This window comes from Alligator sinensis, unplaced genomic scaffold (genome assembly GCF_000455745.1).
Source record: "Alligator sinensis unplaced genomic scaffold, ASM45574v1 scaffold1365_1, whole genome shotgun sequence".
Classification (NCBI taxonomy): domain Eukaryota; kingdom Metazoa; phylum Chordata; order Crocodylia; family Alligatoridae; genus Alligator; species Alligator sinensis.
In genome coordinates, this window is record NW_005842977.1 from 446,836 (window position 1) to 459,824 (window position 12,989).

Here is a 12,989-nt window from a genome sequence, read left to right on the forward strand (position 1 = left end):
CTGCCAATAGAGCTATGTAAATGCCAGGGGATGCAGCGCTCCTTTAATGAAGATGAGCCTCATCAGGCATTGGTGTTAACCAAAGAACCGTGGCACCATAAGCTTCCTGAAGTGAATAAGGGCAGTCATATTCCTGTTCAAGAAAACTCCTAAATATGTATGTAGTTGCAGGTTTTGCATTATTCATAATTCAGGGAAAATATGCCCCATTCACACAGTAAAAAAAAAAAAAAAAGTGCAAACATTTTCTCTGAAAAGCTGCAGGTGCCAAGTTAAAGAGCCACTTGTAGCTTGGGAGCTGTGGACCAAACAACAGTGTCTTAAGGTAATATTTGACCTAGGGAATACAGTGCCAATTGCAGTCAGTGGTTCTAAAAGAATACAGCACTTATAATCAAGGCTTCTCTTCTCTGAGAGAGAATAGAATAAGAATCGCTTCTGCCTACAGGGTACAGTTATGCTGAGTTACTAAGGTAAGCTCGTACTCACAGCTATGTCAGTCACACTGCTAATTGTCCAGCACTGGGACAGAGATGACCTTGAGCCAAATCCTCAGATCCAGCCACATCCCAAAATCTGCAAGAGTTTTTAGCAGTACCAAGTTAATGGACAGGGATGGAGATGCTTTTATAGTGAGGTTCTAGCTAATTATTCCAGGTGGGCAGCCTATGCTGACCTCTTTTGTTTTGTTTTGTTTTTCCCCTCATCATGTAGGGAATATGTGTTGTCCATAACTTTAGAGGAACACATGGAGCTCCTTCTAAACCGAAGCCTGAAGACCCACGAGGAGTTCCCCTCATGGCGTTTCCCAGGGTGGAAAGTCCTCTAGAGACGTTGAGTGCCCAGGTAGTATAAATTACTGCATTACAGACAGCCTTCAGAAAAGCTGTCAGTCACAGCTGGGTAAAAACTGGTTTAACACTACAGTTCAAACATATAAAATGTACAGCCCTGGTACAGCTCTACCAGCAGAAAAGGGAGCAGCATTGGGTGAGTTGAGTTCAGATATATGTAGCCCTGACATAGCCTGAAGTCCCACTGTTGTAAATGTTCTGCTGCCAGAGACGTGTCTCTAAATGGAGAGGCAAGATTTTGCATGGGCAGTGCCTTTGCACATGCTTCTTGAGAAGTGAATTTTCAGGTGTTTTTCTTTGCATGTTGGAACAGAATACTGGGTGGGGAGGGAGGTTGGATAATCCAGTCTAATGACACCTTGAGGCTTTCTTGGTGCTGTCTCTCTCTCCCTAAGGACTGACTAGTGCATGTAACGCAGAGCAGAGACTTTTGGGCGCAGACAGAAGTGCAACTCCCCACTGTAATTGAGAATGCTTTTCAGGAAGCGTTCTGAGTTGCAGTGATTCCCTGAACCAAACAGAAGTTCACTGTCGTTTCCAGGGGAGAGGGATCTAGCTGCTGGCTGCCAGTAGCAATGGTCTCTTTTCCCTGCCAGCTCCCTGCCATTTTTTCAGAATGGGAGGGGGGAAAGGGAGCAGAGGGAGCTCATTCTAGGGGTTCCCCAGCCAGCGCTGGAGGGTGGGATTGGTGAATTGGAGCCCACCCCCACCACACACCTTGGGAGGCTCCAGTACACCCATCCCATCCTCTAATGGGGGCTGAAAAAGGCCCAGACCGAATTCCCTCTGCTCCCGTTCCTCCTTCCCATTCTGAAAACAGCAACAGGCTGGAAGACAGGGCAGACACAAGTTACAGAAGACGCTCTGTTTTGAAACGTCTGCATCTGAACCCTCATGCAATGAAGGTTAACATTTTCACCTGACTGGCCATTTATTAAGCAGTCTGTAGCCATGCACTTGTGTTTGATCGTGGCTATAGGCCCCTTTCTGTGGCCAAATCAGGTAAAAATTATCACTTCTTTCTGCACTATGTGGCTCTTGGCATGCTTAGCAATTCAATAGTAATAACTAATAAATTAATAAGTAATGTAAGTAATAAATAAATACCTGCTCCCGAACTCAGCAGCAGAAAAGCAACATACTTTTACTTTGTTTGCAACCTAATAACAAGAGACTGGTGGGACAAATTTTCCCATTTATATCCACCTGACCCTATTATATTTCACTGGATTGCACCAGGGTAAGTGAGATGATTTGACACAGCAATTTCAAGGCAGAATATGTGCTGTTGACTAGGAAAGTGCAGTTTATTAGTTAATTTCTTCTGTGCTGCCTCATGTACAGATGTAAAATATACTTTCCACAGAGTTCCTGTTTAAGACATCATAGCACTTAAAAAACATCACTGCACTCCACAGATATGAATTTATACAGAGAGATTTGAACTGTTTAGAAAACGAAGGGTTTAAATTTTTGGGGGTATTTTTTTTCTATGGAAACTTTTCTTCAAATTAACTGAAAACAGAATTTTTGAGGCTTGGGTTTTCAGCTTTCATTGAAAAATCCAAAAGTATTAGAGGAAAGGTGACTCTTCTTGTGACAGTTCTGTTTTAATAAAATTGCAAGTGTCAATTCAACAAAAGTTTTTATGGAATTTTTTCAGCCAGCTCTGACAGATGGTGGGAGGGAGGAGGGGTGTAGATAAATTGCTTCCAGCTTGTAAAATGATATGTATGACTACAAAAGCCAGATATTCAGGTTTGTTTTAGCATTCATACTGCACCAGGAGAAAGCCCCCATTGGTACTCACATTCACAGTACATGAGACATCTTTAATGTTTGTCTTTCCACAAACAGAAAAACATCTGTGGCACTTGGACATTTGTGGCATTAATACCATAAGCCAAAATCTCTTTCCAGGGTTCAAGAGTAAGGTCTGGTCCAAAGCCCAGAGAAGTCAATGAGCCTCTCTCCATTGATGTCAGTGGGCTCTAGATTAGTCTAGGAGTAAGAAAACACATACAGCATGCATGAAAACACAGAAAATGTAGCTTTACTCTGAACCTATTCTTTGTGGCTGTGGGAGTGGGCACTCATTAGAGTTTCCCCAAACAATGAAGGTTTCTACAGATGGTCCCACATCTTCTCAAATATCACAGTCATGAAATGGCCCATTCCCTTGGTGTAATAGTACATGGTGTTAATTGGCAGCTGGCTGTGTCCATACACAATGGGCGCGTCTACATGTGTGCATTTATAGCGCAGAAACCGAAATTACCGCACTGTATGAGTGCACATCTACACATGCACACCCATACTGTGCAGTAAATATGGCAGGTTATGCTGACTTAAGTGTAAATTTGATACCTGCATCATGCAGGTATCAAATTTATACCCAATTAGTTACTGCACAGTAATGCACTTGTAGATGCCTTACTGCGTAGTAACACTGTGTGTGTGGACTGACTTGGGACTAACTTTAGTCCCAAATCAGTCCATACACAGCGTTAATGCACTTCAGTGCCTGCATGTGTAGACGGTGGCCTATTCCCACTTACTGCACAGTAAATTTAAGAGGGCATCAATGCACATGGAGACATACCCAGTATCTACCTCTCCATTGTTCCATGACTGGTTATTGTTGCATTGTTTGTATGGGATATTGTTTGTCTGTGAAGTAAACTCTAAAGCTGAAAACAACTTCAATGTGATCCAGCTAAGGAGACCTGACATTCCTCCTTTTTCCCATCTTCAACCATGTGCGCTGTTTGTCATGGGGAGCCTGCTCCCTTTTCTCCAGCATTCTGCTCACACAAGAGCAAAATGGCTTAGACCTAACTTTACATCACAATAGTGGGCAATGCATCTCAATTAATACTACTTTGTAGATGCACTGGCATGTGTCCGTGGACAGCGAGCCTGGTCCACTTGATGAGGAAAGGAGTATTACCCCATGGCACCAAGGTTCTCAAGAGTAGCAGTGAGTGTGTATCGCTCAGTTCTGCAGCGCCCATATGGGACCTGATTGTCAAAGGGCTGATGCCCTCCATGTTCTGAAAAGTAGGCCCCTTAAAGGTGCCTTAAGTTGGGTACCTGCAAAACTGAGACAACTAGAATCAATAATCTCTCCTGGAAATCTTGGCCTGAGTTAAAAGCAAGTTACAGTGGTCTTTGCTGTGACCTCTTCCCTCTAAGCCCTGAATTATTGGGGGAGCTCATTTTTACAGCGCCTAGTTCCCATATAAGGACTTTCCAAGCTTCTCAAATATTTAGACACTTCTTTAAGGATGTACCAGAAATATTCACATATTTACATTTTCCTTCCTATAGAATCACTCTGCCTCTATGACTGAAGTAACCTGAGATGGAAGGTGGCGACAGAAGCTATTTTTATTACCCTCCAGTACAATACTCCAAGACACACAGTTACTAAATGTCAGACTGTGACGACCAGTATTATGTTATGTCTAGTTAGAGGCTGATGTTTTTGTACATTTTTTGTATGAGGAAGTGATGTAGCTTGCCCTGATTTTTTGTCAGCTTTAATATATTTATGCCAGAATTTAAAAACAAAAACTACAAAAACTACAAAAAAACCCTAAACCCTTTTCTTGTTTAAAGCGTGCACTGAGGAACTACATCTATGGAATTGTTGATGTTGTTATGTGATATTTGTACACAAACTTTTTTTCTTTTTGGTTTTATATACATTGAAATAAAAATAATTCTAATAATTCCCCTTTACCTTTTGTTACCATAAGGAATGCTTTTGACAAAGGACCAGATTCTGGTCTCAGCAGCCTTGGTGTAAATCTGAAAAAAATGCCTAAATTTACTCCAGATTTGTGCAACTGTGATCAGGAATCTAGCCTAAAAAATTCTAACAGCATTCAGCTTCAGTTCAGCAAGTTACTTAAGTGAGTGACTGGTCCCAGTCTGTTTTGTTGGACTATTCAGAAACTTCAAATTAAGCATGTCCTCAAGTACCTTGCTAAACCAAGGGGTGGGTGAGTGGGTTAGGAAAGCCAGAGGATTGTGCTATTTATTCAAGAATGACTAAAATGATACGGTCAGTGTTTTTTTGTTCAGTTTTTTTAATGGACTTTGTGATGAGAACATGTTGGATGCTTAGAAAATACTACATTCTTCTATAATAATGGCTGTAAATGCTACAGTTGACAACAGCACTTTCAAATCCTGAACTCAGAAACAGCTTCCGCATGAGGTTAGGTGTGCATAGGAAGGATAGAAAGAGATGTTAGGATGTATGAGGCCATTAATATGGATTTGTGTAGTATTTCTGTCACGTAAATGTTTCATGATTGCATTATAAGGTCAAAATGTGAACTTGAGGCTGTCATGCTTACAACTGGTGCCAATGAGACAACAAGAAGTAACACCAACAACCTTAATGGAATTATATAAGATTCAGACTGGTGTGTCCAAGAGGTCAGGGGGCCTTCATAGTCTACCTTGGTTTAGGTGCACAGATTTCATTGTAGGGCTCCAGTGAGTCATAAAAGTAACTGGCACAGTCTGCAATAGCTAAATCCACATTTTTGTAAATCATATCATACAGAGTTTATATCAAAACTGCTATTTTACAGTTTTCACAGTATTGTTAAAAAAATTAAAATGAAGTGAGGGGGGCGGGGAGGGGTTGGGGAATGAAACACAATGACGACCATTTATGACAAATAGAACCAGAGCAAGTTTCATTTCATGGCTTTTACTTGTTTCTAGGGAATTTCCTGCATCTCATTCTTCTAGCATGGTGATATCTGATGTGTGTCTCCTTTAAAAAATGGAGCCTCTGTCCGTACTTTTACTGGAATGTTTACCTGACACTTCCATGTTGGTTCTTCTTGGCTCTTTTTGTATATTTTTTTTCCAAAACAGATGAAAAAAAATTATCACAAAAAATTGCATCCAGGATTCTGTCATTTGTTTGTGCCCTGGAGAAATTTGGGGGATACTCTTTGTGTGTTGCTTTACAGTGATACCACAGAACAACTCTGAGTGTCTTCCTGGGGCTCTGGTGTTTTACAGTCTTGGGCATGGGAGAACATGGAAACTAGAACTGGTATGTGAGCCTGAGTGACCCCAGATGGGACCCTCAGTGGCTCTCAACCTTCCCTTTTATGGCTTGATACAATGCCTGTTTAAATCAGAAGGAGAATCTCCATTGAACTGGTCTGGCTTTGAATCAGGCTTTACATTACTGTCTACTAAGAACATGGTTCATTACCAAATGTTGCTGGCAGTGGGTACTGTCTCCCACTGGTATCAGAAAATAGTTTTGCTGATCTTGTGAGTGCCAGCCATTTCTGTAGTCGAACCTACCTCATCCAATGATTGAAAAGTCGTTAGTTTTGGGGGGGTTTTCCAAGGAGCAGAGAAACATTCAGAGGACTGCATGTCTGCCAACCATTTTCCTAGTGCAGGCATATCCTAGTTGCCAGCTCTTCGATATTTTAGGGTCTACCTGCGCTAGTGGGAATTCTTCTACTGCTGCTTCTCTGACCCAGATGAACAGAGAGAGGTTCATCCCAGATACGCTTGGGTTAAGATAGCGGTGTAGCTAGGCAGTTCTGCACCGTAGGCGGTGGTGTCACACAGGGCACTGGTGCAGGCTGGCATAGGTATAGCAGAGCAAGCCAGGCATTAATGCAGAAGCCGCTGCCAAAATGTGCGTTGAGCAGTGATTTAAAAGCTGAAATTCTGCATCAAAAAAGGAGGTCTGAGGGTTAATTGACACCTCCTGAAGCAACGGCCTCCCTGGGAGTGAACCTCCCACCAGTGCCAGCCCTGCGGCTGCTGCTCTGCCTTCCCTGTCCATCGTGTGCCTAGCACTGGACCTGGCTGCAAGAGCCACTGTATTGAAGGTGCAGAGTGGGGAGGGCAGGGGAATGAGGTGCTCCCTCAGCTACGTTCCGGCACCCCCACTTAGGCAGCACACAAGGCTCAAGCCCTGCTCACTACTGGTTAGAGCTCTTTTGGCAAATATCACTTTTTCCCACTGCAAATTCATTTTTTTTCAAAGGGCATTCCCAGTCAGGAAATCACTGCAACAGAAAATCCACAACCCACTCTAATCAGTACATCCAAAGGCCATTTGTCTACTCTCAACTTGTGGAGCTGCACATGCAATGTGTGTGTAACATTCAACATTTTCTTAATATAGATGAAACTTAGTTGATGTCTTGATGAGTAATGGTTTACTTCCATCCAGCAGGGTGAGATGAAGAAAAATCTATACTTCTGCCTGGCGGAGAAACCACACCATGACTGGTTATGGGCACATAGACTGGTTTAAATGCAGTTTAAACCTGAAGTAGACAGACATAAAAGCCTGTTAAATCACTTTAAAATTTCTTCGAACAAGTCAGAATTGTACTTGGAACATCAAGTACTCTTTTGAAATAGTTTACTGTGAAACAGTTCAGTATTATGTGTGGATGCCAACCTTGCAGTGACATGGGTCTAGTTGGTCCCCCAGGCATCCCACACTTCATCACTCATCACCCCCCTTTCCTCCTCCCTTCCTCTCCCTCCCACTGTACATGGCTGGAACTCTGCTGCTTGTTTTTCCCCTTTTGTTGGCACTCTTTATCCATGAAGTCCCTTGCACTGCTATCTTTCTAACAACCAGCCCCTCATCACGCACTCCACAACCCCTGGGAGCCCAAAAACATAGGTCTAAGCATTCACTCCCCCTCTTAGATACCCCAAGTCAAGCAAGCACACTTCAGAGTTCAGTCAAGTACAGGCAACTGAACTTTATTGAACTCATGTTTAGGAGAGAAGAGAAAGAAAAGTACAAACACCCCCAGCCACAAGTCACCCACCCATCCAGACCCTCCCAAAGCATAGAACAGGGCACTACATATGTGGACACCTCTGGCCTCCAACAATTATGAGCCAGTTCCCAATCAGCAGCATTTTGAAAAGGTTCACTTGTGATATATATTCACATTCACTGTGAACACATGTCCATTGTCAGAGCATGGACATGGATAGATACCCCTGATACACATAATGACTAGCTTGATCTCTTACTACAGGAAAGGTTACATAGACCCAGATTTTTTAAGGGAATTTAAAGGTATTTTGGCACTACTCCACTGAGTCTCCAGACTTTCTTTGCACTGCAGACAGACACTTCTAGGGATCTAGCCATGAAGGAATTAAGCAGCTTCTTTTAATTTTCAAGAGACTTAAGGCCAGGTTTTAAAGGTATTTAGATGCCTAATCTGCATTTAGTGAGTGGGATCTTAGGGCCTAAATACCTGTAAATATATGGGCTTTAGACATGAATTGCAGAAGATCTGAAGTTCCCATGTACTTGAAATTATGGAAGTTGGGCCCTTTGTTTCTTGTCTTAATGTTAATTTACATGAGGGGCTGGGAATAAAGTGGTGCCACTTTGCCCTTGAATCAAACCCACAAGCACTATGTCCCGAAAATGTTCTCAGTCAGACAGGTAACTCACCTGAGTGTCTCGTGCTATCGGATGTTTTTAAAAGACAGTTGGATAAAATGACAATTTTTTTTAAATACTTGGGTGGTGAGTAGTAACATGGAGCTCTTTTCATTGGCAATCAGTCAGTGCATCATTTTTGTGTAGTATCATACAGCTGGTGGGTACATCGCCATTAACTTTCAGGGAGCTATGCATATCTGCAGCTGGGAGACTTTAGTCTGCAACGTACTTTCAAACATATTTAAGTCAGTGAGTTATCTTAAAGAATGAAATGACCCTTTAATTCATGTTCTTACTGGTGTGGAGACTGGCAGTATCTCGGCTGACATTTTCCTAGCAAGACCTTGGCTTTCAGCTTGTGTGTTGATCAAAAAATATGTATAATGATTGTAAGAATGCAGATACAATCAATATATGTGGCAACAGGGAGAAAACTGGCAGGTGTTAAACTGTAGTGGATAAATGTTTTTTTTCTAGTACTTATTTCTAAGTTCTGGAATTTTTACTAAGTGTTTGTCTTTATGGAAAATGGGACATAGCACTAATAGCAGAGTTCAGTGTTTATGCTGCCCCTCTCTTCTCGCAGGTCTAAGGCCATACAAAACTTTAACAGTATTTCCCCAAACCAAGTAAAATAAGTCTGAAACATGATGTCACTAAAAGTCACAAATGTGGCTTAGCAAATCTGGGCCAAGTTCCAGATGAACTCAGATGAAGTCTGGTTTTGGTGTACACATCTACATATCTTTGCATAATTTCTACATATCTTTGCATAATGTCACTACTTCTAAAAATATGGGTTTGCTTGTAGGAAAACAGCTCCAGGTAGGGCTCATCATAGCTGCAAACCTGGAAAAATGTTGCAAGAAACTTTACAAAAAGAAGTCACCTGCCTCTCATGTCACACATCTGTGACAATTACTGAATGTATTGTAGCTAGAGATATGCATGGACCTACTCCAACTGTTATTGATTTACTAGATGTTAACTGGCCGGGTAGCAGCATTGCTGAGAAAAGATCTTAGGATTCTTGTGGATCACTAATTCGATATGAGTTACCAATGCGATACAGTTGTAAAAAAAGCAAGTGCAATTTTGGGCTGCATCAACAACAGTAATAAATGTAAGACATGGCAGGTGATAGTGCCACTCTACTTGGTGCTGGTTGGGCGTCATATAAAGTAGTGTATGCAGTTCTGTGCTCCACACTTCTAAGGATGTGAAATTAGAGAAGGTCCACACTTAGGTGACAAAACCAATCAAGGGACTAGAAGGCAAACATCACTAGAAAAGTTGAAAGAACTGTGCTTGCAGAAAAGGCAATTAAGGGGACATAATTTCATAGATTTCATAGACATTAGGGCTGGAAGGGACCTCAGAAGTTCATTGAGTCCAGCCCCCTGCTCCAGGGGCAGGAACTCAGCAGAGGTCATAGGATCCCAGCGAGATAAACATCCAAATTTCTCTTGAAGGCATTCAAAGTAGGCGCTTGAACCACCTCTGGCAGCAGTCTATTCCAGACCTTGGGGGCTTGGACAGTAAAGAAGTTCTTCCTTATGTCCAGCCTGAAACAGTCATGAAGGAGTTTATAACCGTTTGACCTTGTCATCCCCTGGGGCGCTCTGGTGAACAGGAGTTCCCCCAGATCCTGGTGAGCACCCCTGATAAACTTATAGGCAGCCACCAGATCACCCCTGAGCCTGCGCTTTTCCAGGCTGAAGAGTCCCATAGCTCTCAGCCTGTCATCATAAGGTCTGTTTTCCTGACTTCTGATCATGCGCGTGGCTCTCCTCTGGACTCTCTCAAGCTTCTCCACATCCTTTTTAAATTGTGGAGCCCAAAACTGGATGCAGTACTCCAGTTGTGGCCTCACCAGGGCCGAATATGACAGGAGAATGACGTCCCGAGATTTACTTGAGAAGCATCTATGGATGCAAGCCAGCGTTTTGCTCGCTTTACTAGCCACAGCATCACACTGAAGGCTCATGTTCATATTGTGGTCAATCATGACCACCAAGTCCTTTTCATCCGTAGTGCTAGCCAATGTAGCACTGCCAAGCCTGTAAGCATGCTGCTGGTTTTTTCTCCCAAGGTGGAGGACCTTGCATTTTTTGGTGTTAAACACCATCAGGTTCTCGTCCGCCCATTTTCTGTGCCTGTCAAGGTCAGCCTGGATTACCCTCCTGTCCTCATGTATGGATGCTTTACCCCAGAGTTTGGTGTCATTGGCGAACTTGGCCAGTCCGCTTCTGATACCAATGTCCACATCATTAATGAAGATGTTGAATAGTGTTGGTCCAAGGACAGAGCCTTGTGGGACCCCACTGGTCACAGCACACCACGACGATTGACTTCTGTCAACAACCACCCTCTGGGTCCGACCATGGAGCCAATTTCCCAGCCAGTGGATCATGGTGAAGCCAAGGCCGCAGTTGGCCAGTTTTGCTAGGAGGTGATCATGGGATACCAGATCGAAGGCTTTTTTGAAGTCAAGATATACGACATCAATGATAGAAGTCTTCAAAGACCAGAAAGGCTGCCATACAGAAAACTCCCTTGGTCCAGAGCATAAGATGTGAAGCAATGGCTTTAAATTTCAGTGAAACAGGTTAAGATTATAGCTCAGGATAACTTCCTTACTGTTAGTATAGTAAGGCAGTGGAATAGACTGTACTGGGAGGTTGTGAATTCTCCTTCATAGGAGGTTTTCAGAGAAGAGATTGGATAAGCTTTGGTCAAGGACAGTTTAGGAATGGCATTCCTGCATTTGATCAGAGGATGGCAGCAGATGGCCCTTGAGATCCCTTCCTAGCTTATGACTAGAGGGAGCTGGAACAGATCCCCCACATCCCTATTGGATGCAATCTGCCTTGCCAATGCAGCTGCAATTCTCACCTGCTATTAGCTGTCACCTTGCAAGACAAGATACCTGTGTGAAGTGATTGGAAGTGCCTTTAATACCTGGTGTGGTGAATCTCCATGCAGTGAAGCTGCCAAATGACAGCTTCTTCCCAGTATTTATTGATTGGGTGTGTGGAAGGCAGGAGCACAGATATTCCTTGGTCTGTGACTCCCTGTATTCAAAGCCTGCTGCTTCCAGCTGGGTGGAGGTGTTGCCAGAGGAATTTCTGGATCTCCTTCCAGGAATGCTCCTGTGCTGCAACATGGGACTGGGGTTCCCCTCCCCATACCACAGGCCTGAAGAAAAAGAAGCTCCATGAGTGGTGGCAGAAAGGTGACCCTGGCGGCTCAATCAGGTGTCCAGCACCTGGATAGCAAAGCATTCCATAGTTCTTTCTTCCATGCCTCCTCATCCTCTCCATCGCTTTCTCGGCAAATGCTTTGCTGTTGTAGTTCCTGTCGTTCTCTCCCACAATGAAGAGGATTTTGGCCTCAGCTTGTTCTACAGGTAGGATGCTCTCTTGACTTTCTTCAGTGTGAATGACATTGACCATGTTAGAGAGTTCCATCAGTCCCAGGGGTGTGAACCGGATATATTCTATCTTGTAAGGGATTGGATTGATATGCAGATTCCGGTAGCGGAGTGGCATCCCATGGAGGGCATGGGTTGAGTTAATAGAAACTACTGCTTTGATCTTGGGCAAAAATGATGCCATGGCCAGTGCAATCTCAGCACCTTTGGATATTGAGACCAAGCCAACCCCTGGCCCTCCTACCTACAAACACCAAAGAGAAATGGGTTAAGGAGTTTTCAAAAATGCACCCCTGAACTGTGCAAGGCAGTATTCAAGATTGCACATGCACGTACATGCCATGTAGTTACAAATGGCCAATTAGCTACATGCAAAGGTACAGTCTTGCACTTGGAACTGGCACATTCATGCAGATAAACCCATAAAATTGTGAATATTAATCCCAAACAACCACTTTTCAAAATCCATCAATCTTCAGAAAAATGAATGAATTCCCCATTTTTTACTAGTAGAATGTGGCTGTGATAATTATCCGGGGAACTAGTTCTGCCCCATTTCCCCTGCGGTGCACATGTCAGTTGTACCTGTGCCTTTTGGCAGGTAGGCAGACTTTGATGGCTGTCTTGACCCTACTTCCTTCCTTATTCACAGTGCGTACTACTGGGAGAGAGTCAAGTCATGACCTCTGCAGCTGTTTTCTTACTGGCCTGCTCTATGGTGTTGGATAGGGGTCAGGTCGGCAAACTACAGCCCACAGAACTGTGCTTTGGCCGCAATCAGTGACAGGAAGCTCTGACCACACCACAGCTGGTCAGTGGAAACTTTGGTGGGAGTTGGGGGATGCTCTGCCTGTTCCATATCACAGTGGAGCAGTGGGGGCTTTGGCAGAACATAAGCTCCACCCACACCACACCACACCACACCACACCACACCTGGGTAGCAGGGAGAAGCATTAGAGGTGCTAATACCAGCCTATTCAGACCCAAGTTAAGTCATTCCTTCCCACTGCCAAAAAAGGCTGCCAATTGGGAATACAGTAATCTATGGAGAAGGCCATTTATGAGAGAGAGTCTACCAAAGATCAAACACAGCAAGAGGAGAATGAAGCACTGTATGTGGCCCTCATTGTCCTCCCTAGGAGGTGGGGAATGCCCTGTTAATGATCACAGGAAGAGTGTGAAGGGTCACAGTCTGCAGAGGTGTTTTGGCTGTGTTCA

General features: G+C 43.6%; 2 protein-coding genes across 3 annotated transcripts in view; one reads left to right on the forward strand and one right to left on the reverse strand.

Moving 5' to 3' along the window:
• PLPPR1 (phospholipid phosphatase related 1) overlaps nt 1–4,675 on the forward strand; it is a 152,420-nt gene extending 147,745 nt beyond the window's left edge. Inside the window, exons 7-8 of the mRNA XM_006036584.2 lie at nt 715–846; nt 4,185–4,675. Of these exons, the coding sequence (XP_006036646.1) occupies nt 715–846; nt 4,185–4,217 (165 nt within the window). The 3' untranslated portion in view covers nt 4,218–4,675. The remainder of the gene's footprint in view (nt 1–714; nt 847–4,184) is intronic.
• Nucleotides 4,676–10,867: 6,192 nt separating this feature from the next.
• Nucleotides 10,868–12,989, reverse strand: part of LOC102376159 (acyl-coenzyme A amino acid N-acyltransferase 1-like) — a 6,993-nt gene continuing 4,871 nt past the window's right edge. For both annotated transcript variants that reach the window (XM_006036585.3, XM_025192860.1), the window contains exon 4: nt 10,868–12,014. In XM_006036585.3, coding sequence (XP_006036647.1) covers nt 11,418–12,014 — 597 coding nt within the window. In that variant the 3' untranslated portion in view covers nt 10,868–11,417. The remainder of the gene's footprint in view (nt 12,015–12,989) is intronic.